This window comes from Apium graveolens, chromosome 7, assembly GCF_009905375.1.
Source record: "Apium graveolens cultivar Ventura chromosome 7, ASM990537v1, whole genome shotgun sequence".
NCBI classification, from domain to species: domain Eukaryota; kingdom Viridiplantae; phylum Streptophyta; class Magnoliopsida; order Apiales; family Apiaceae; genus Apium; species Apium graveolens.
The window spans coordinates 153,831,556-153,856,108 of NC_133653.1; the positions used below are offsets into that span (position 1 = coordinate 153,831,556).

Consider the following 24,553-nt stretch of genomic DNA (forward strand, 5'->3'; position numbering starts at 1 on the left):
TACAAAACTTTATCATATACCGCATACATTGCGGCCTGGTAGTGGAGTCGTCTAACCTTGAACTTATTCTCAGGAAGTGCTCCCTTGTGTATATAAGCAAGAATAGGCGTCATCCATATTTCCTTGGGAGCTTTATCTACTTGCATCACCTCAACCTCTGGGATACTAGGAATCTCCTGGATTTCTAGGGGTATAGATCCCAACAATACAGCTTCCTGCTGGGATCCCATTTTCCCCAGGGCATCCGCGTTGCTGTTCTTTTCCCACGGTACATATTCCAGCCTAACCTCTTTGAACTTTCCAATTAGGCATTGTGTACACCTCAAATACAATTCCGTCCGCGATCCTCGAGCTTGAAACCCCCCATTCACCTGGTTTACCACCAACTCTGAGTCGCTCTTTGTAATTAGGTTTCGCACTCCCATTTCCAAAGCGATCTTCAGGCCATTGATCAGTGCTTCATATTCCGCATCATTATTCGTTGCATAAAACTTGAAGTGAATTGCACTAATCAGATGATGGCCTTTCTGAGACACGAGTACTATGCCCGTGCCTGCACCACCATTGTTAACTGATCCATCCACATGCAAGATCCACCAGGGATGTGGAAACTCCTCTAAAACCTCCTCAGTGTGAGGGGGACGTAACACTACCAAAGCCTTATCATCAACTGCAAAATCAAATTCCAACAGGAAATCAGCTAAGGCCTGCCCTTTAATCACCGTACGGGGCATGTATTCCAAGTCAAACTGTCCCAACTCCACATCCCATTTCAACATTCTCCCCGATGATTCTGGCTTATGAAGGACTTGCCGCAGAGGATATGTTGTGCGGACTTCAATTCTACGGGCCTGGAAGTATCGGCGCAGCTTTCTTGATGCAAGGATTAAGGCATACAACAGCTTCTCCATACTTGTATAGCGACTTTCGGCATCGTGCAATCGCTTGCTCACATAGTACACTGGCGACTGTTGCGCATCCTCTTCTCTCACTAGCACTGCACTGATTAAATACTCAGAAACTGCAAGGTATAGGATCAGAGACTCCCCCTCCAAAGGTTTTTGTAACATGGGAGGGTTCCCTAGTTGTTCCTTGATCCTCCTAAAGTCTTCCTCACATTCTAGTGTCCACGCAAAGTCTTTCCCTGCCACTTTAATTGCCTTGAAGAATTCTTTGCACCCGTCAGATGATTTAGAGACAAATCGGTTCAATGCGGCGATTCTTCCAATTAGGCTTTGCACCTGCTTCACACTAGTTGGAGATTTCATGTCTAGCAGTGCTTTGATCTTTGCAGGGTTAGCTTCAATTCCTCTATGATTAATGATGAACCCAAGGAACTTGCCTGACTCCGCACCAAACACACACTTCTGTGGATTCAACTTCATACGAAACCTCCTTACAATGTTAAACATTTCTATCAAGTGCTTGACATGATCGTTTGCCTCCTTGGATTTTACCAGCATATCATCTACATATACCTCCATGGTTCTTCCAATCTGATTCTTGAACATCATGTTCACCAATCGTTGGTAAGTCGCGCCTGCGTTGATCAATCCAAACGGCATCCCTATGTAGTAGTATAGCCCTCTATCAATAATGAAGGATGTATGCTCCTGATCAGGACCGTACATGGGAATTTGATTGTAACCGGAGTATGCATCCATAAAGCTTAACAAGGCATGTCCTTCTGTCGCGTTAACCAACTGATCAATTCGTGGGAGCGGAAAGTTGTCCTTCGGGCAAGCCTTATTGAGATCTGTGAAATTTGCACATGTCCTCCACTACCTATTTGGCTTTTTCACAAGAACCGGATTCGCGAGCCACTTAGGGTAGAAAGATTCTTTGATCAACCCCACTTCCAACAGTCGATCCACCTCTTCTCTTAATGTTATCACCCTTTACCCACTCACCGGGCGACGCTTTTGTCGTATGCCCGTGAAATTTGGGAAGATGTTCAATCGATGACACATCACCCCTGGGTCAATCCCCACCATGTTTTAATTACTCCATGCGAAGACATCGAGATTTTTGATCAGAAAACGGGTAAGCCTTTCCCTCATTTCATAACTTAGTTGAGATCCCACTTTCAAAATCTTGCTTGGGTCATCCTCATCGAGCGGAACAGATATTGTGTCTTCGGCCGGCTCCGTTTTATCGGCAGGCATAGGGATCTTGGGGTCCATATCAAAATCAAAATCTCAGGGGTCCTCGACTTCCAATCCTGCATTCGAGGACGCATCCCTATATGTGGGAGCATCCACCTCAGGACAAGGCATGGCTTTGTGCAATGCAGGTGTGGAGGGCGCGTCCTCATTTTGAGGAGCATCAACCTCAATTTTATTTTCACTTTTCAAGGGCGCGTCCTCGTTTTGAGGAGCATCCACCTTGAGGCTACTTTCGAGGCTTTGTAAAATTTCACTTCTTCCTTCCAAATTTTCTCCATTAACCTCCTTCTGTATGATCCCTTCTATATGATCCACCACAACTTCCGTCATACTACGGATCCTCAAAACATTCCCCAACATCAAAGCAGGGGTCTCGGTAACATGAGTTTCTTCTTCCTCTGGAACTTCCACAAAATAATGGGCATGAACCTCTCCACTTGGTTTTGCCTGAATGTCCGCCGCATCCTCAAATGGAAGACCTTTTCCCTCATACCTTCTCCTGCGAAATTCTTTAACAACTTTATGATAGCAGTCGCGTGATTCGTATTGCGATCCTCTCAGAATGCCCACTCTATTAGGCGTTGGGAACTTTATCATCAAATGATGTATCGAGGTTATCACCCTGAACGCTCGTAACCAAGGTCTGCCCACCAACACATTATGCGCGGAGTCCTGATCTAGCACTTTGAAGTCTATCATTTGTGTGACAGACAGAGCTCCTTCCCCAAGCGTGACTGGAAGCCTAACTGAACCCATAACTCTTACTGCCTCTCCAGTAAAACCGTAGACGTGTGCATCTTCAAAATTCATGTCACTGTCCGGGAAGCCCAATTTCTGGTACGTGCTGTAATACAGGATGTTCGCAGAGCTCCCGTTGTCCAAGAAGACTCGATGCACGTTCATTTCCGCAATAAGCATAGTTATTACCAGCACATCATTATGGGGATGATGTACACATCTTGACTCTCTCTCCCTGAACGTAATATCAGCAGATTCCCCTTTGAATATTTTTCGAGGACTATCTTCCAAGCTATTAATGTTGGTGAGTGGTGGGTGTCGTGCCTCTCTTGCATTCCTTTCCAACACCCGATTGCTATCACCAACAAATGGATGTTCTCCGAAGATTGCCCAAATACTTTCGGCCCTTTGGAACTTAATCTCTGCTGTCTTTTCGACATCCTTTGCCTGTGTGGGATGCCTTTCATCTTTCCCCTTGTCATCACTTCCTATGCGTCATTTCACCTTATCAATCCACTCTTCCATATATCCAGCCTTGATCAATTCTTCAATTTCATCTTTTAGGTGACGACACTCGTGGGTGTCGTGGCCGGTAGACTCATGGTAATCGCAATATTTTTTTTGGCTCTACTCTGCCACGAAGTCAGACGGTCTGGTTTCTTGAAAATTCCCCTGTCCTTATTCACCTCAAAGATGTGATCAATGGATGCTGTCAGCGGAGTGTAATTGTTTACCCTCTTTTCATAGTTTGACGGTGGGCTCCACTCTCTCCGCACGTTCACGGCGTTCACCCTATTAGGGCTTCGAGCATTTCGCCGATAATCTGGACTCACGGACCTATCTCTCCTCTTAGCTCGCCCCTTGGAGTTGTGGTTATTATCATTTTTCATTGTCTCGACAAGCGATTGCTTAATCGCTTTGAAGGATTCCACCTGCGCAAGTACATCAACTAACGATACAGGGTCCTTCCCTTGCAGGTATTTCCAGAAATCTGTTCCCACGCGCAGACCAGCTATAAGAAGTATTTTCAGTGTCTCATCAGTCACGCCTCTCACCAAGGTAGACTCTGCATTGAACATTTTGAAGTATGAGGTCAAGCTTTCCCCTTCCTTCTGTTTCACATTGGCCAGTATGGTAACAGGCGGCGTATACTTCACCGCATCCTGGAACTGAGTTAGAAACAAACTTTTCATCTGTTCCCAAGATGTGATCACACCTGGACCAAGTTTTTGGAACCATTACTGAGCACCTTCTCTAAAGGTGGCCTCCAGGAGACGGCACCGTGCCAAGTCCAGTACCTGATACACATGCATCTCAATGTTGAAATGCCCCAAGAATTCTATGGGGTCGGAGTTTCCATTAAAACGCAAGTCATTAGTTGTGTTCCTGTATCCTGCAGAAAGCTATGCTTCCCTCATAATAGCAGAAAAAGGGGATGGAGCTTGCGCAGTTGCTGTTACCCTACCTCCTTCAAGATGGTTGAGCAACCTCTTAAGATCATTCACATTAAATGTCTTGAACGTTGAGTTGTTGGGGTTGCTCCACAACTTGTTGTTGTCCCCCTTGGTTATCCCTCGGGTGTACCGATGGATCTCGTCGCCCTTCGCCCTGAAGCTGCGGCTGTGGTATGTTGTCATCTTGATTTTGAACATTCTCTTGCGCACGAGGTTCCTCCTGACCATGTTTCGGTATCTCATCATTGTTTTACAACCTTTCTTGAATTCGCACACCGTCCTGGTCATGAGGACGCGTCCTGGATCCATTGCCCGTAGCACTGTGGGAAGCTACGGGAACAATGATAGGGGGTTCTTCAGTGGAGGGCGCGCCATCCCATCTTCCATTGTATGGTGCCCTTCCATGCTGGTATCACATCCTTCTTCGTCCATTCCTTTGATAGCCTCGACCATAATTTCTGAACCTTCCACGTGAAGGGGCACGCTCGTGTTCGCGGTGCCGCACCCTATCATCTCTTGGATATGTTAGGGGCACACGCGTTGTATCACGGGGCCTCGCTTCTCCACCGTTTCCCTCCTTTTTCCATTCTAACAACAACATCCTCAAATCATCATCTTCTAACCTTATGCCAAGTCTCCTCTTTAGGGTTGAAAAGTCTCTTCTTTCCTCATCTTGATTCTGAATATTTTCTGCACGACGACGCTCGTCCATCGTACGCCCAGACCTATTTGGGTGTGGTACAACCTGATTACCAAGACGGGGCCTTTCTCTACCGTCAGTGTCCTCATCGACAAGCTCCACAATAGGCTCTACATAATCAGAATATTCCAAGCGTCGTGAAGTGATTCGCGGGTTTTCTCCGCTGGCCTGGGCATCTACCTCGACTATGGGTGCTTTCCCCACGGCGTGGCCACGACGGGGAAAATGACGACCCCTCCTCGTCTTGCGACGCACCACCGTACTCAGCCTTGAGTGAAAGTTGTTCAGAGTATCTCCCATGCGGTACAACTGCTCCAAGATATCAGCATTGCTGATGAGAACTGGAGGTGTTTCTCCCACATCCGGAGCTCTCGGAGGATCTACCATGTTTCTGGGCACGTAGGGTTCATGGCGAGTGTAGCTTCCCTCGCCCTCTCCTTCAGATCTGCTATCACTTCCATCATAAGAACTTCCGTCATGATTGTAAGACATCTTTTCCTCCCAAGATTATGATCCTAATCGGCAGCCCCTCCTTCTAGCGCCAATTTATTGACGGAGGAATCTGGTAACAACAAAGATTGAGGTTTCTCACCGGAATTAAGATCTATGACGGTGGTTCTTCGCCGGAAAATCAAGCGGTGTGTGGTGGTTTGTGGTTGTTTTAGGCTGAGATTGATCAGAGTAAGTGGTGGCTCCATTATCAACTCTCAACTTCTTACCCCTCTCAATGTGCCCACTACCCTTTATATAGGGATCAAGCCTGATGTAGTTCTTGGGAAACAAGAAATCTAATGGGCTTAGACTTCTTATTCCTAGGCCCGGTAGAAACCCGTCCAGATTCCATCTTCCGCTAGCTTTAGGAATGTCCAACTATGAGGCCTAACCGCGAAGGCCCAAGGCTCGTTCGTAATCTTGGGACTTCACGGATAGTGCATCTCCCTGCACAAGGATAACACTCCGCTACAGCTATCTCCCTTAATTTACGGACGCAGGTATAACCACGGTTCACCCCAAATGCCGGACGCATCCCTGTCCCCCGAATGAGGATAACCCACCAGATAGCAGGACAGGTGATCCCAAACTCTTGGGTGCAAAGTGCATGATGACTCCAAAGTTCTCCAACGAGGACACCCGTTGAATACAAGAACAGAGTTCCCAAAGCACACACCAAAGTTAACCCCACATCCCTAACGAGGACACCCGTTGAATACAGGACGAGACCTTCAATCATTAGGCATGCCCCTAGAGGCCTTCCAGCTTTTCACAGATATCCCCCTCCTTAACCGTCTCAATTAGGGAATTATTCAAAAAGTACATGCAACAAATATGTTAGCAGAAATAACCCTTCATTGCTCCTTTCCATGCATGCTTTGTCCTGAGCTCACCCTTGAGAATGCATTTACCACACATAGGACACGTCCTGAGACATTGGGCGCGTCCTGACTTTCATGAAGCCTGTATTATTCTTCCAACAACTACCTCTCATGACATTCAACAGAGACAGGACGCGTACTAAACCTCTGGGCGCATGCTCCCACTTTCGTTGCTAAAGGACCACAACTGTTAGATACCTCCACCATGGTGGACGCGTCCTATGTCCCTGGACGCGTTCTACACCAGGTAGATACTTTCAAAACCTCCTTACCACGGAATCATCTTCAATAAACATTCCCACGAAACGTGGGCGCGTCCTATTTATATGGGCGCGCCTTGATCTTCTTCTTTACAACGCAACGCCGAGTTTGACTCTAATCAAACCGCGTTTGACATGCATTGATCCAATACCAAATTTTGGGTATAACAGGTCCCTTACATACTTGTACAGAAACTCTATTAGATATTCTTTTGATGAAAAAGCCACGCAATTCATTTGACGGCAGAAGAAGTATAAAGCTTATCTGCAAAGCTTAGCCTAGCAGACACCTAGGTTTCAAGTCCCAGTTTTTTGTAGTTGACCTAAAAAATAGTATAATGCTTCTCAACATATGTGTCAGATTGTATGTCTTTTCATTAGCTAGACCTCATACCTTCATTACTAAATATTTTCAAAATGGATCCCCATGTCTGAAAGAAGCAGATCACTTGCACTTGTGGCATGTATTTTGGTTCGGTTACAGGATTGGCTCTCTGTCATGCTTTAATTCACAAGTTTGGATTCTACTCTTTTGATTCTCTTGGAAGTATCTGGTTTGCATTGTGGTTTGGCAAATTAGGTTTCTTCCAATACTTCTGATGATAATTATTTATGATGCTTCACTAGCTCATTATATCTTATACTACCTTCTCTCCGTAAAACAAATTTTCACTGCAACATTGATCACTTATATTTGCACATCTTGGAAGCAAAATGATTTTTGCTTATTTATAGCTCATCAAATATGAATGATGTATGATGTTCATAAAATACTTCTAGTTGCTTTCTCCAGGCCCACAGCTCGCCCAAAGAAGACCCCGGAGCTCGGTGCAAAAGAAAAGAGGCTTATATTGGGAGGCAGCGTCTCAAAAGAACCTGTCTCTGTCATTCCATGGAAATTAATTTTATCCAAGGACAGTGATTTAAAAAAACCTTACTATTTTTGCACTCCGATCTGTCTTATCCAATTTCATCATCGTCTTCTTCTTTTTATAATTATACATACACGATACATACACACACTGGATGCAAAGATATACACAGAGAGGTAGATTGAGAAGTGGCTGTTAGTGGCATTGACAATGTGGTAGTTTCGGGTTGGAGAAAAGAAGGGATGTAGTTTTTTAAAATTTTGTTCAAATTGTATTAAAGATTTATATAGGTGTAAATCTCTAAATCGTTCAATTCATGGGATTTGCAACTGAGTCCAATTAAAAAAAAGTACTCATCAATTTGAAGTAACGGTTCCAAAATATAAGAACAATAACTCATTAAAGAGGTGATTATATGGGCCGCCCTAATCATGTAAAGAACAATGAAAATGGTTGTCTTTGGATATTAAAATACATAGATGAAATATTTTCTTGGATTCAAAGAACACAAGATGTCCCAACCGCTTCGAATCGCCGCTACAATTATCAAAGTCACTATGTTATCTAACTTCGTATTCAAGAGAAAAAGGAATTTGTATTCGGCAAATCCCATGTGAATAAAATCATGGACTAAGATTTGTCTCAACCTATATTTATTTTTATATTATCAAACTTTTGTATATTTGCAATTGCTACCCTTTTACTATTTTTTGCACGTGCACACACACCTGAGATTTTTTGGGAATCAGCCTCTTCATTTTTTAAGTGAGGAAAATACTGCGTATATTTTACTCTCCCCAAACTCTGCGATAAACGAAATTTAGTGGGTATGTTTGGTTTCGTTTAGCACTAACTCCTTACATGACAAAGTCATTTTCGTCTCCAAGTCTGTATTTTTTCCCTTGGTTGTATAATTCGCGGGGCATTTAAACCCTAATAAATGTATACCACAAAGGAAAAGAGACCTGCACAGACAAAAATAAAAAATCATCTATGTTACAAAATCCTGTAGGTCTGAGATCTGGGGTTGCTGTACTGCCTCCAAGATCAATAAGTTACAGGTTGACTTTCATGTTAATTAGGGGACCGTTGCTTGCGAAGGCCGAGGTTAGATAGGCCGTCAAATATACCATTAATCTGCAACCAAAGTTGACTGGGTGCTGATCAGCCAAGATTTTGGCCTACAAGCTGCAGCTGTATGTTAACTTCAGGTACATCACCTCCAATTATGACTAACCAGAATCTACTGAACATTTTGGTGACTATTGTCACAAGCCCTTGAAGTGGATGACAACTTTAGTTATCCTTTCCATGTTAGTTGATTAAATCGGATTGGGAACACTTCGATGATTATCAGCAAATTCTCGAATTAGTCGCTTTAAAACTCTCCCTCCTTTCCCTTGCATATGTGCGCACTCATTTTTTCTTCCATTACAATTTATGTTGTCAAGATAATCTGAACCAGCAGAAGCAAGGGCCTTCAACCATATAGGCACCAACGAATCTGCTTCCCCCTGCCTTAAATACTCAGGTGGCAAAGTCTGCACCTGCTATAAACTAAACAGTTGACTATCTCAAGCGGACAAAAGTATAATAAAACATAGAAAGAAAAGAGCTCAAATCAGATGCATGTGGCCTAGACAGTTGTCTAAACACCATCTGCATGAACAAGTTTTAGTCAAATCAGCACAATGGGAATACATCAGTAGAACAAATAAGCCATTCTGGACAACTAGATGTATGAATCATGAAAAGAGATGGTAAAAAGTGTGTTCAAGTTATACAAACCAGTTGTCGGACTAGAGCCTAGAAGCGAGAACGGATTCTACTATTTAGCTATTTAGCTATAGTATTCGTTATCTTTTCTTGTCCAAATAAAAACAAAGATAACAATAGTATTATAGTAATACTAACAGTAGTTATAACAATATTAATTAACAACATATAAAATAGAATAAAAATATATACTCCAATGCAGATCATTTTATGGTGTTTCATTGTTAATCAACTTCATTTTAATGAACGTAAAAAAGCAGAAATCAATCGGGGAAACACCCCTGTTGGAAGAGACTGACCGCAGAATGTAGCCACCCATGCAGGAACTCCCAACAAAGTACAGCCTTCCACGTCGTTCTTTCAATTAAACTGCATATTGCAGCCAGCTGTTGCAATATTGTAGCTGACTTGTGAACCTACAAAAATTATAGGAAAATGTCTAGCAATTTAAAAGGAGCTATATGGATAAAGAAAAAGCAAAAAATTGTGTACTTGATCAATGGCAAGGAAATACAAGAAAATTTAGAAGTTGGTGCTTTAATTGTGGGATATTGACCGGTTCTAGGCGTAAGGCGTGGATAGGTATTTATCTTCTTTAAATCATTATATCAGATATTTGTAACTAGTACACAGGATCCAGGTCCTTCATTGAAAGTTATTCAAATCTAACATTAACCGCAAGCAACGTGCCAGTAGTAAAAAAATAGTCATAATGCAAGAGGTTGCCTTCATTTTAACAGGTTATTAAGTATCCGCTATAAATTGATCAAATTAAGATTTTTGTTGGTCCAACGGATGACAAATGTTTTAGAGCATAAGGAAAGAGGAAGGTGAGAATCAAGCTCGCAGCCTTTTATAGCACTAGGAGCACGGCTCAGGCACTCATTGATTCTCTCAACTTAAGATTTAATTCTAAAAACAAGATAGAGTTGGAGGCTCCTCGGTAAGTTACCTCAAGGAGATAAAACAGAGAGGGGACAGAATGAAACTTAGGCCATATTGTATACACACACACACAGACATATCTTTTTCTCATTGACTCATTTTATACTAAAAATTCAAATTTAGCTTCACTATATACAAATCAATGTTCATTTGTTTTTCCCACTCGCATCCTTTTAAAGGGTTATAATCTATTATTATTGACACTATGTCTTCTTTACTATCATTTCCTCTTACTGTCATTCATCCTTCTCTTCCACCTTCAACCTTTTCTTTAGCACTTTTAACACCATTCTCACCACCATTGTTCTACAACCAACAAAATGCAACACATTATAGCTCTTGATGTTTTTCTTATATATTCTGGCAAAGCTAAGAGCTTTCACTTACCCTTGACATTGCAGAAACGCCGAGTAAAGCATACACTACACTTGATACAAGTCCCTCTCCGCTATGAGATATGACCTGAATAGTCATAGCTTCAAATGATCCATCAGAGATACAATTCATAGATTCCAATAAAGAAGCCAGGCCGATCTCTAAGAAACCTAGAAGTTCAAAAAATATCAAAGGAAAAAAATAAGGCATCACTTAAATATACATTTATATACAACAGATCTAGATAAAACTAAACTTAGAGAGGAAACCAGGAATATATATACAAGAGATCTACAGAAAACTAAATTCAGAGAGTAGGGATGGCAACGGGTCGGGTTCGGATCGGGTATTGTAAAATCCAAATCCAAATATTTTCGGGTTATCCAAATCCAAATCCGTCGGGTTTCGGATCGGATCAGGTATTTTTCGGGTATCCAAAATTACGAATAATGTAGTCAAATTTAATATTATTTATACATACAAACACTATTAATTACATTTATATGATAGCTAAAATAAAAATACATTAACTAATAAGTAGTTAAACACATTATATTACAGGTTGACATGCTGAGTAATATCTAAGATATGTTGATAACATAATATTTAGTATTTCATCACAAATTAGATTTGTTTAATAAATATATACAAAGTACATCTTACATAATAAAAGCTGATTTTGAAATATAAAGTTATAATTCATTAAATAAGTGTCGACAATCTTGATAATAGTCTACTAGTACTCAAATAATACAATAATAATTGTAAATTATATGTATTACATCTAAAATATTACATATAATCTATAATACATGTGTCGGGTTTTAATCGGGTTTCGGGTTTGGATTGAATTTCGGATTTCGGATCGGGTATCGGTTCAGTATAGTTGAAATCCAAATCCAAATCCAAAACTTCGGGTTCGGTATATCCAAAATTTCAGGTTTCGGATCGGATATCCATCGGATCGGATTAATTTGACATCCCTATCAGAGGAAACCAGGAAATTGTGTTCCGGCCTTTGATTTTTAAAGAATTGGATGTTTGAAATTTACCTTGCATTACATAATTGCTTATGAATATGTAAGAAAAAATTCTTAATTAAACTGAAACTTTTAAAAGACATTGTATAAATAGCTATAAAAGTTTCCTAATAGGCTACTATTGTTTCCCGGCTTAAGTCACACTATATATATATGACTAAAATCTGCAGTTGCATACAGATGAAAAACATACGATTTAATTTCCGTACTCACACGACATATACGACATTGCTGATAGTGCTGCTCCACGGTGCATAGCAGTACAGCATATAGCTGCTTTCTGGAATGACATTTCAAGCACAGCCCCAGAAGAAGCTAACACATCCTAATACAATGCAGCAGCTATTAAGTTAATCTAGTCTAATTAACTCAGTGGCATACTAATATAAAAAACACTCGAGTCTATGTGTCATGTAACTTATATATACAGAGAGTAAAGAAGGGAGAAGGAGATAGGTGATTTGACCTTCGGAGAGCTGCAAATCAATATTGATGCAAAATTGGTGTAAGCTTCCACTAGATCAGGCTCTTGGTCACAAACATATGAAGAATTAAGAGCCATCACTGATGTCGCATATGTAAATCTTTCAAAAGTACTGATAAAGAGAGGTCCAAATTCCTCTTTACCCCGAAACTCTTCAATTGCAACAGCAGCTAGAAAAAGTGTACAAAAGTCAACATGTGGTTATACTAAATATTGCATAAGATACACTGTTAAGTTAAGTTAAAAAAAACAATAATACACTGTAACCTGCCATATTAGCATCCTCTGTTTGATATACACACACAAATGCATTAGCTAGAAGTTAAAACTGAATTTTGGACACTGTTTTTTAAGTATAAGGACACAGTTTGGCGTATTCATTAGTGGCCTAAATTCAGTTTCAACTTGGCTCCAAGGGAAAATATTTATAATTTGTTGTTATAGTGATGTAATGGGTCGCATTATTAATCATTGTATATGGTATATTTTATGATCCAATATTCATAAGAGTTAAATTCATTACCTTTCTAAAGACTTTAAATACCAAAAATTTCAAATTTCAAACATGATCAAGTAGAGTTACAATAATTTTGCAAAATATGTATGTCCGTCGGGTTTTAGTGCACATTTCGAATGAAGATGAGTGTATTACTCCAAATGAAAATTTCGGTGGCACCGGTTCCATAAGTGGAATCACTTTTTTGGCGTATATGTGTATATATATACATATATATATGTATATATATATATATATATGTATATTTGAAGGTGATATACCGGTACGAAAGCACTCGTGACTTCTCATCTCTCTGAAAAATTAATAAGAAACGAAGTTTCTGCCAATAACTTTGCTCAAGAGCTCATTATCTTACGAAAAATATTAACCTGTTCTGATGTAGCACTCGTGACTTCTCGATGACACGAACTTTGTCGATAGACAATCCAAAACTTTTGGCAAAAGTGACACGAAATGTAGACCTGCAAATTGAAGAACACCAAAACTTTATATATATATTTTTACCTAAAAGGTCATACATGTTTAGACCTCCGTCTATCAAACAGTAAAATTTATACAGAAAAATATAAAACAAAAGAAATGGATACTTGAGGAATGAATGGCTTGTGAAAGAGCCCTGCAAGCTGCCGTAGATATATTGGTGTTATCCATGTGTTCTGAGCAAAAAAGGTTCTCGATCATAGGCCAGAACACCCCCAGAAGTATGAGGATAGAATCATCTAAAGCACAACCAACAAGACCCCGTGACGCAAGTTGATTAAATACAGTTCCCATCCTAAACCAAAAACAAGAAAAATAGAAGGCACAGTTATTTACTTATACAAGGAGAATGCTGCTTACGCAGATGAGAGTCGTCATGCAACCATATAACTCCATCTAAACTTGACAAAAGAAAAGAAATAGAAATAAAAATATTAACTAAAAGACTCATTCTTACGGAGCCAGGACGCCACAGCAATGATGTGTCTGTGGCAATATTGCACTCACCACATAAATTTTCAAGCATACATATACATGAATATGTTCAACCTTTAATGCATGGCTTACATCTGTGTGTGTTGAAAAAAAATATTAGCTTAATTGTTATTGCCTTTCTAGTATTGCACACTTATCTACGCTTAATGCGACAAGATCTCAGAATCCTACGATTTAAAATATATCATTCCCAATGGTTATAACATGGAAATTTAAAGTCGTTATATAATTAAATGTTATCATGAGTTGAGTTGGCCCAGTGGTTAGGTGCCAAACTCATGACCAAATAGTCATGGGTAGAAGTTCTACCGTAGAACTTCTTATGCGATTTGTCGGGGATCAGTTTCCGGAAACAGTCTCTCTACTCTCTTAGGCAGAGATACTAAGTAGGTCCTTTTCCCTTCTGTATAATAAAATTTTTCTAGTTATATATATTACCCAAAAGTATTGATATTTAATTGTAATCAAATACTTTTTTTTGAAACATTGTAATCAATCCTTGTGTATAATGATGACAATACAAAAATATGAGCTTTAATAATACATTAATACACTTTTTGCACACAATATATATGTTATCCATTATAACTTACAAAGAATGTTCTAAAGATCCCCTATGAATCCTTAAAGAATTATGCCCGATGTGATTTTTATAAGCAGATTAATCGATATGAATTATTTTTAAATGGTATAAATTATTATAAATAAGGTAAATATATCAAATATTATAAAATTTTCAAAATATATCCGATTTTTTTTACGATTGATCCCATATTTATCGATTAATCTCTAATTGGTCCTAAACCGATTAGTTCTGATTCCCGATTTTAATAACCACAATTACACCTGCACAATCATTATATGAGCTAAACTTGGTACTACTCATCATTATATGTGAACAAATCTGTTGTACAAACCCAGGAGAACTGCAACAATCTATACAAAGAAAGTACCTGTACAATCCTCTAGCCGCTGAGTTAATTTCTTGAGAATTTATACTGTGATCTCTCCTCAAGGAATTCTCGTAATCTTTTGCAGTCTGAAATTGAAGATAAATAAAAGACCAAACTCAAAGCTTATAGCTAATTAAGGAGAAAAGCAAAAAAAGTACCTTATATGAATTAATATGTAAAGCATATAGGATTAAGTTATCTATTACAACAATCACTGTGAGTTAGGAGAACTTACAAGTTTCGCAAGAGCTTCAAAACTTGGAGAAAGCAGTCTGACCAACAAATTGTTCTTTAGCTCCTTATTAGGAACGGAGGCAAGTACCATGGCAATGGCATTAAATATTTCTTCATCATCTTCTTGAGACATATGGCTCTTATCTAATCCCTAAGAAACAAAAAAAATTACCAATAAAAACAAGAAAAAACCATTTTAACAGGATTAGATGGTCATACTTGGCTGAAAAATAAAAAAATATAAATTATTTGCCTATTATCTGTCTAGAGACCCCCATGTTTTAAGATGTAAAAGAACAAAAATGTAGTATGTTTGGAAACTACATAGATTACTTTGAAAGTACTTACAGTTAAAGAGATTGTCAAGAAAAGTAACAAACCTCTCCTATCCATATCAAAATTTCTAGGTCTGAAGGTTCAAACATTACTATGGTTGCTTCTTCACAAAACTTGCGCAATGCCAAGGCACAAGAATTTGAACACATTGATATTGATATTCCTGTTGCAAAAAATAATCTGACAGTGCAAATAGATGAATAGTGTGTCCAAAGTAGAAATTAAGGTTTTTCTTTATTTAAATAGTATATGAAGATAAATGTACCATTGCATATATTTTACCAGTGTTAATCTCAGTATAACATAAGCATCGTTTGACATATTATACCAGCTTGATTATGATACTTTATTTAATAGAATTATTGAAGAAGAGAATTCTTACAGTAATGATCTAACATTAGTTTGTAAGGCAGTGAACCATCTTGAATACGAACCAACAACATCAGCAAGCGATCTATATACCTAGAACAGAATAAGCATTCAGATATTAAAGAGGAACCCTGTACATCTACGGATCAGATAACAGCTTCAATTTCAGCAGAAAAGTTGGTAACACAGTAATTAATAAGTAACAATAGAAGATCATATGACATACAATGCACATAAAGCCCTTGAGTTCATCAGAATTCCTACTGGTTAAGATTGTCATCAAGTGGGTAACCACAGAAAGATCAACAGTTTGCATTTCTTTCAGTACTACCTCAGCAACCTAAAACATGAGATTTATACAGACCGAAGTTGTAAGAAAGGAAAAATGAAGAGAAAGTTCAATATTTACAAATCTGAGTTTTACTTAATCTCAGAGCTTAAATCTAGTGGCATACACAATAAATGTGGAAGACGTAGTTTATTAACTTCTAACAGAATTTCAAGATAAAATAATCTAGCCTCCAAAAACAAACCAAAATGATTAAATGAGACATATTAAGGTGGAGTATGCATATTAGAATATGAATACACTGGTTAACTGTACTAACCGCATTGAGAACAAACAATTTGCTTTCAACCTCCTTCCATGGAATATGCAAATTTGAAGACACCCAACTACCAAAAAATATCTGAAATAGAATTGGTGCAATAAAAAATGCATTAAAGTTATTATCACAATATTAATTATGGACCAAACTGTAAGTAAAGAGGAGTACGATACTATGTTATCATCGGTTTTTCATTGAAGTGGTCTATAGTTAGACACACTCTCACGCTTCCTTAAAATTTTAATAGAAACAACAACACAAGCGCCTAATGTCATAGAGATAACTCTTGTCAAATACATAGACATGAAGGTGTTAACTTGTCCACGATTAAAAAATAAATCCCCAGTCGGGTCGAACCACAACCAGTGACCAATTTTAATATAGCATGACGATCTAAATTAAGAACCTTCTGTATTAATGGAGCAGATTTTAGAAGCTGACATATATCCACCAATACTTCAACTAAATTCGACCTAAATTGCAAAAGGCCATCAGGAAGGTCAACTGTTTTTCCAGCATCATCCAGAGTGGAATCGTCCACCTGAGAACACAGTGTATATATCAATTTGTGTACATATAATTTAAAATGAACTGGTTCTAAAGCAAAATACATCATGCAACAGTTAATCAAGTCAACAAAATTTATCATTCATGTACTGCTATGTTTCGGAAATTTTGCCAGCATTCCCTTGATCAAAGTAGTTTTATACCGAACTAGAAAACAATGCGCACACTACCAGTAAACACGAGAAAAGGTGGGAACACAATATCTTATAAAAACAGTTACATACATTGTTAGATATATTTGATAATGTCATGGCTAATATGTTTTATGTTTAGCTTTCAGATCTTACGTGAACATGATAAATCAGTACTTAACTGTTGATCAGTACTTATACTGGAAGTCAGGACTTAAGGATATCAGTACTTATATTATCAGGAGATAATCATCAGAAGATAGATATCAGAACTTAAGTGCTGAAGGACAATCAGATAAGGACAGTAGCTGATTAAAGGAAAGAAGATCGAGATAAACATAAGAAGAGATATGCATGAAGAAGGAATTCCGTGAAGAATGGAATACTTGGAAGAAAAGATATCTGATTGATATATTTTAGGAAGCAGAATTATATTCCATATCAATTAGCGATTATCTTGTAACTGTGTAGTATATAAACACAGGCATAGGGTTTACACTATAAGTGTTATCATTATCGAAGTTATTATTCTATATAACCCTAGCAGCTCTCGTGATATTTGTTCATCACTGAGAGGTAACAGTTCCATACTGTAACAGAGTTTATTGTTTCAATAAAGTTTGTTTTCTGTTACTTAAGATCTTAAAGTTCGATTTGAGTGTACTATACACTGTATTCACCCCCTCTACAGTGTGTGTGTGACCTAACATACATAATAATATACCTGGACCAATCCAAGTAAAATATGAAACTGGCAACAATTTATAGAATATAAATAACAGAAATTATCATTTAAAACATAGTTTGACATTACCTACTTTTGGTAAAAACATTAAGTTAAAATTAATGTCATCGTCTACAACTTGGCTATATAAGATGAAATAGTTTTACAAAACCAGTGGCAGAGGCAGGTTTTGCTGGTAAGGGTGCACCAAAAATAACATGTTAAGAGGAAATGGAATTGAACCCTTGCTTTTCAAAGACAGAAAAGTTCATTTTGCACTAGAGCCATCCCAAGTTGGTGTAGATGTGATACATATATGGTATATATCTAATATTTCAAGGTATTGCAAAGAAAATAGTTGAGACCAAATTTTAACCCGCATCCTTCGGATCTCATCAATCTCCGAACCAACTCAGCTATGACAAACGCATGAATTCTAATGCATATAAACTACTTGCCCCTGAAAGTTAAGGGTCTGCCACACCCTCAGTTTAATGACCCTTTGCGCTGTACGCAGGCGACTCAAAGTTAAAACGTTTAAGGTACTTGTGAGTTGATACGCACGAAGTATCAAAATACACAATAAAAAAAAGAGAACAGCGATCATAAACAGAAACATAATGAAAATGACTAAAATGAAAAAAAAATTGATGTGCGTAATTATTTAGATAATTATGATATTTATTAATTATAATGTTAAATGAGAAAGAAATTATAAAGTTATGATAGAATTAACCTGAGCACGCAAAAGAAGAGCATCAAATAATGCTGCGAATATAGAGAAAAACACATCTTCAACACTTTTCCTTTTTTCACTATGCACATCTAGCTCAAGTATACTGCTCGCAATACTGCTCCTGTAGTAATTTAAGACCAATTTGACGTTAGAAACTTACCTAGATAATTATGCAAACAACCGATCATTTAAGCATGTTAAAATCTAGACCTGTTAATACTAAAACCCACATAAACACTCGAGGTATAGCTACAGGCACAGCCAGATACAAAAGTAAACATAGTTCAACACATTGGCTGAAGTTATTAATTATTTAATTACACCTGAAATAAATTTGTATTCAAACCATTAGCAAATTCTTATTCTTTTTCTACAAATAGAACCATAATTCTAAAAATTATATTTTCTCCTGGATCAATCTTACTCAGTAAGGAAACTACAAGAGTACTCCAACGTAAAAACAAAATGCTATTTCTCGTCCCCAAGCCTCAACTCACTGAAAATAATTGATAAGCACATATATAAAAAGAATGTGTATGTATATGAAGAAATGTTTCTTGGGAGCACACCTATTATATACTGTGCATCACTGATATTTTATTTCATAATCACTCTCTCCTGATTTTAACATCCTCCATACAAAAATCACCTGCCCAACTTGATGTTCCCCTCCCTCAGTCTCATAACTTCACACCAAATAATGTATATATTAAAGTGGCCTTAGACTGTTTTAGCACAAACTCAAGCCCAATATCCCCTGGATAAATACTTTCCTACTGCAACTCAGATTCTTAACTTTACACTTTCAGAATCCATGAAACATTCAATTTAAAACCCATTTCAATTCTGAGAAAAATATAAAACACATGACATGGGAAGGAAAATCATACCAGAATGGCAAAGTGGAATCCGCAATATACCAGTCTTCACTTGAAAATGCCACGCAACTAATACAATTACCAATTAATGTTTTAGGCCCTAATGCTGTGAAACTTCTTAACAGAATGCATCATTCAATAAAAGTTAGAACAGCTATAGAATAATTAAAAGCTATCTAGAAAGGGTCTCTTAGAGAGGCTTGCACAACACACACCACTTCGTGAACAAACCTCGCGTTTCTATAGCCTTTTTACACCTATGGCAGATACAATTGATAAGGTAAAAAATGGGGATCAAAGGTAAACAAAGACTATCATCATGAGAACTGAGAAGCTACAATTTAATTGGCCAGGGGAGCAGATATTAATACTAGACTAGACAAGATCTTTATATGAAGAACAGCATGTCTAACAGTTAGCAACTGAGCTGATCTTTTTTTCTTGATTTCCGAAAGGAAGATGAATCGGCAAAAAATGCATTTCTAGACAATATAAGCACAGAGAGAACTGAGCCAGCCCAAAATGCTATTTTTAAAGACAAAACACCACTGAAGAGGAGCCTTCAACTCCGGTTATCCTCCTAAAATAAAGACAACCCTATCTGGGTGCAGCGTACTTTCATAAACTATACTTAGTAACAATTTAGTCTGATGTGTCTATAATATCTACCTAAGTGTTCAATTCTTACCTCAAGAGTGAATCCGCCAGTGCAAGTGATTCAGGATTTGCTTGTACAATTAGTAATGGCGCCTGTATAAAGGCCAACAACATTGTTTACAACAAGAAATCATTCTCCTGAAACGTAATAGTATAACCTTCCAAGAAGGATATGAATATGTTGAAAAAGAATAATGTCATTGTTAATTAAATTGAGATACTTACAGCCTGACCAATCTCTGACATCAAACATGCAATGCCACCTATTACTTTCTCATCTCGATTATTAAATGCAGGATGAAGAAGCAATTCCTTTAAAAATCCCACTCTGCATAACAGAAGTTGTGGTAGCCCCTAAAAAAGAAAAGGCAAGGAATATAATATATCAGTATCTAAACTAAAAGTGCGTAATAAGGTATGGCCAGCTCCTAAGTTTCATATTCATGCACAACGTATGAGCTATGACCTAGACGTATTCCAGAAATAGTATGTGCAAAAGAAATTCAGTTGTTAGCTAAGTATGTTAATATGGTAAAAGAATGTCCTGAACACAGACCATAATTTTCAGTGCCACATGTTTCCAGAACAAGGGCCACGGAAGATATGTAATCCCCACATTCAAGCCAATGAAATAAGTTTCCAAAATTTTTACACATACAGTATTATCTTTTTCCTATGCGTAATTGTGATCTCAATTGCTATAAAAAAATATTGTCCAGATAGAATAAATCAAGTTAGAAGATGGGATTCGAAGACTTAGTATAGACTGCAGGACCCTCTATCCTTTACTGTTTCTGTTACATGGCACGCCCATACCTTATGATGACTCACAAGCTCGACAAGAACCTCAATGGCCAGGTCAAATGATGAGGAAACCTACCCAAGAGCAAAGATGACATAATTAAGTATTGTTGTCCGCAGTAACTAAATTAGACGTTATGTATAGATAAAAATACTACTCCCTCCGTCCCTCTAAAATATATACATTTGACTTCGTCTCGGAGGTTAAGAAAAAGTGAAATGTTATGAGAAAAAGTAAGAAAAGTGGGTAAAGTGGTGAGATCAATTAATATTTAATGTATAAAGATAGTATAGTGGATGTAAGTGGGTGTAGTTATTTTTATATTATAAATTTTTGACTATTTTTTGGTAAGTATGGGAATGTATAGAATTTAATGGGACATCCAAAAAAGGAAAGTGTATATAAATGAATGGGACATAGGGAGTAGAGTATATTTACCTGCAAACAGTTAAATACAAAATTGAGAAGCGGATGAGCTGGCAATGAAGCAGCAGGAATTTCTGACAAGCAACCAGCTTGAACCTGTGTCTCAAACGACAAAATAATGGAGATATAACTTAATCTAAACAACAACGTAAAAATGAAGAATAGAAATGCATTTCATGTACGAAAGAAGAAATCTCGGCATATTATCTCACCCAACTCAGTAAGCATCGCAGAAGCTTCCTATTCCTTTCATGTAGTTGGATACCGCCATCAACATTTTTCTCGGATTCCTTCAGTAGAAACTCAAGAACCATCGGAGTATGTGACAAAAGCTGCTTAAAAAAAATCATCAATAAATAATAATGACATGGTAAGTAGTAAAAATGTCAGAAAACCATGATAAGAATTTATCGTAAATATAATTTATTTAACCTCTTGGCCATACAAGCATCTCCCAATATATGTACTTTGGTCTTCTACAACTTCAGGCAAGACAGTTAGCATTTCCAGAACAGCAATATTGCCATTGTCCTGGCTTTGCAGATTTTGAAGACTGTAAAATAGCTTCTCAATTGGTTTATTGTGCTCCATCATGTGTAGTATTAGAGCGGAGAGGGCAAGACAAATTTGTGTCAAGAGCTGTTATTAAGAAAAAAGATCCAATCAGCTTTATTAATTCCCTAAATTTTTAACATATAAAAATGTACATTCTAGTTTATTTGACCGTCATTTACTAGATAATATCAATCAACAGAGGCAGCACCAAAACTAAAATATTTTTGACAGATAAAAATACAGAGAGCATCTCTTTTTTAGTACAATGACCAGAAAAGCCGACTGAGTAAGTTAAAGAACCTGTGGGGGACCCGAGCTGAATTTTTTAGCAGCAATAAGAAGACTATTGAGTAGAGCATCTTTAGCTCCCAATTGCAAATGATTTCCTTCATTTTGGATCTGTGATTAAACAAGGAGATATTTCCACTGTATCAGTTTTATACGCATAATCCAGTTTCAATACATATACCAGCATTGTGTAGAATTCGACCCACTGTGATCCTTGGTCCACAAAACTTTAATAGATTATAATTTTGGATGTGCTATTCAAAAATGTGAGTTGGTGCGATTCTGAAATCATAAAAAAGCGCCGCTGAAGCACGCTGAGTGCTAAAAAGCATTAAAAGCGCAAAAAGCAGTCGGATTAGCAAGAGACAGAAGTACCATTAAAAGAAAGGTAAAAGAAAAGACACTCTTATCTTCAGTGTTTTCACACAAATGCTACTCATGGAGCTACTTCCTCAAGTCTAATAGAGGTAGATGATGAAGAGAAAGAGCGGGAGCGAGAATTCGAGGGGCCGGAGATTGTGCTAAATGAGTTCGAAGCTTTTAGATTGTTGAACACCATCGATAAATGCATCAATATTGTCATTTTTATTAAATTATATATGCTCCCTATTATGTTTAAATGTTAATATTAGGTCTAACATTGTTTTCTTGTTAATTTTTTTATTTACTTTAATTTTATGTCAAAAAGCAAGCGATTTACGGTACTTCATGAATCGCACTTGAAAATTGAGTCTAGCCCTAAATTCGTGAATCGCACTTCAAAATTGGGTCTGGCGCTTAAACAACACCTTATTTGGGGAGGGTCACTGATTCTGCAGGCATTTATATCCCATGGATATAAATATAGAAAAAAAAACGGACTTCAAATAACAAACCCAAGTAAGTAACATAGCCTTTGAGAACTTCAGAAAGCATAACGAAATGTGACAGTTGAAGCTGAACTTGAACTTAATACTATGAACCAATTTAATTCCCCTTTAGTATAAAACAGATTGTCTCCCGTCGGAATGTGAATGATTTAATTCTATCTTAAAAAGATAATTACGAAACTGGAATATGAATGTCCAGAATAAGCTTATTAGAGTGTATGGAATCAAATTCCAAGTCCGTATTTAAAAACCAATGTAACTTGTTTTGGCAATGTTGATATAGTAAAGCTAACTGACAACTGACACATCATCATCTGAACAGTTGAATTTACTAAAAAGTACTAAAGTTGATTGTATACAGCAATAGCAAGCTATGGCTAAAAAGGAGCATTTCAAATAATAATTTTGATGATAACAAAAAGAGACCTTTCGTTTGAGAATCTGAGCAGCGAAGAACTCGGCTTCGAAATGGGAGACGAAAGGGAGATGATGATCACAAGTGAGAATAGAAGAAGCCACTTCCCAGGCAGCATCAGTGTGTTGAAATTGAACCAGCCATTGATTAGCAGCAACTCGGTTACATGACTCAGCGTCGTGATTCAAAACTTGAACCGCCTGAGCTACTTTAATTTGCAGCTCCATTAATTAATAACCTATTTAATAAATATATAAATTATTTGGGAGGAGCGATGAGAGAGCGACGCCTGTAATTGAATCGCTGGCTAGTTGTACAAATGATCCGACGGCTATCGAGAGAAAGACAGAGAGAGAGAGGGGGGTTGGTTTATTGGTGAGTAGTAGTATAGTGTTTGTGGGTTTGGTTTGGGGTGAGTTGTGACTCGGACTCAAATGAAGGGCACTGATTGGAGGATGAGGAGTAGGCCCCCTAACTAAATTCTCTTTCTCTCCTTCCTCCTATTTATCCCATCTTTATTTTTTACTTCAATCAAACAAATCTATTTTTATTTTTCTTTGAAATTACAAATCTATTTTTGTTCAATAAAATCATTATTCTGCCGAGGGAGAATGCGAAATTCAAGTATATTTAATATTAAACTGAGTTGAATTGGAGCACGGTTGGATAGCTCAATTGGTTAAGAGTTTATCATCTGTCGTCTCAGGTACTGGATTCGATCCTCGCTTACCCCGAGAATTTACGAGAACAGATACTCATTTGTAAGGCTATAAGTTATATTTGTCAAAAAAAAAACTGAGTTAAATTGTTTTTCTTTGAAATCTGGTTCAATAAAATTATTATTCCGCCGAGGAAAAATGCGGGATTCAAGTGTATTTAATACCAAACTGAGTTAAATTAAATTCGGATTTTGTTACCTAGACGGATACAACAAACTTAACTGACTTTTTTGACCTAAACGACAAATATAAATAAAATGAGGTTTAATATTACGACTCGTTAAACTACCTCTATAACTTGTGCAATGCACGTGCATATTTTAAATTGCGCGTATTCAATATGATTATTGACGGTATATTCAAGTCATCTCCTGGTGGATGAAGACGTATTTGTTTATGTACATGAGAGGTGTGATGATATTGGTGTTGAATATGTTTAAAGATGTTTGACATTAGGCTGAAAAAGTAGATATCGGAAGTGGAGTTACTTGTTTGTTACATATTGAATTCTCAATGATCAGAAGAAGCTCATGATCTGGCTGTTCGGGTGTCATCAGTATTTGATGTGTTGTCAGGATTTGACACATCATCAGCATTTGGATGTCATCAGTA

General features: G+C 37.6%; 1 protein-coding gene across 5 annotated transcripts; it reads right to left on the reverse strand.

Moving 5' to 3' along the window:
• Nucleotides 1-8,517: 8,517 nt before the first annotated feature.
• LOC141671187 (transportin MOS14) lies at nt 8,518-23,656 on the reverse strand. Of its 5 annotated transcripts, none has more exons than XM_074477346.1 (24): nt 23,234-23,653; nt 21,951-22,049; nt 21,528-21,734; nt 21,308-21,427; nt 21,108-21,191; nt 20,684-20,743; nt 20,093-20,221; nt 19,899-19,960; nt 19,223-19,279; nt 18,333-18,453; nt 16,581-16,715; nt 16,175-16,255; nt 15,793-15,906; nt 15,580-15,659; nt 15,242-15,377; nt 14,863-15,012; nt 14,628-14,713; nt 13,287-13,474; nt 13,068-13,160; nt 12,165-12,352; nt 11,912-12,023; nt 10,671-10,828; nt 9,638-9,754; nt 8,518-9,112 (listed from the first exon to the last, which is right to left on the reverse strand). In XM_074477346.1, the coding sequence occupies exons 1-24, from the start codon at nt 23,447-23,449 to the stop codon at nt 8,885-8,887; spliced, it is 3,021 nt and encodes a 1,006-aa protein (XP_074333447.1). In that variant the 5' UTR covers nt 23,450-23,653; the 3' UTR covers nt 8,518-8,884. The 5 variants fall into 5 exon arrangements, with proteins under 5 accessions (XP_074333447.1, XP_074333448.1, XP_074333449.1 ...); XM_074477347.1 differs by having other exon boundaries at nt 8,518-9,109; nt 23,234-23,652; XM_074477348.1 differs by lacking the exon at nt 20,684-20,743.
• Nucleotides 23,657-24,553: the final 897 nt, after the last annotated feature.

Coding starts and splice junctions, on each gene's coding strand:
- LOC141671187 (XM_074477346.1), bottom strand. CDS start 23,449: ATGGAGCTGCAAATTAAAGTAGCTCAGGCGGTTCAAGTTTTGAATCAC. Junction 15,378..15,579: donor ACTAATGTTAGATCATTACT/GTAAGAATTCTC, acceptor TTGCACTGTCAG/ATTATTTTTTGCAACAGGAA. Junction 15,013..15,241: donor TTTTGATATGGATAGGAGAG/GTTTGTTACTTT, acceptor TTTGTTTCTTAG/GGATTAGATAAGAGCCATAT.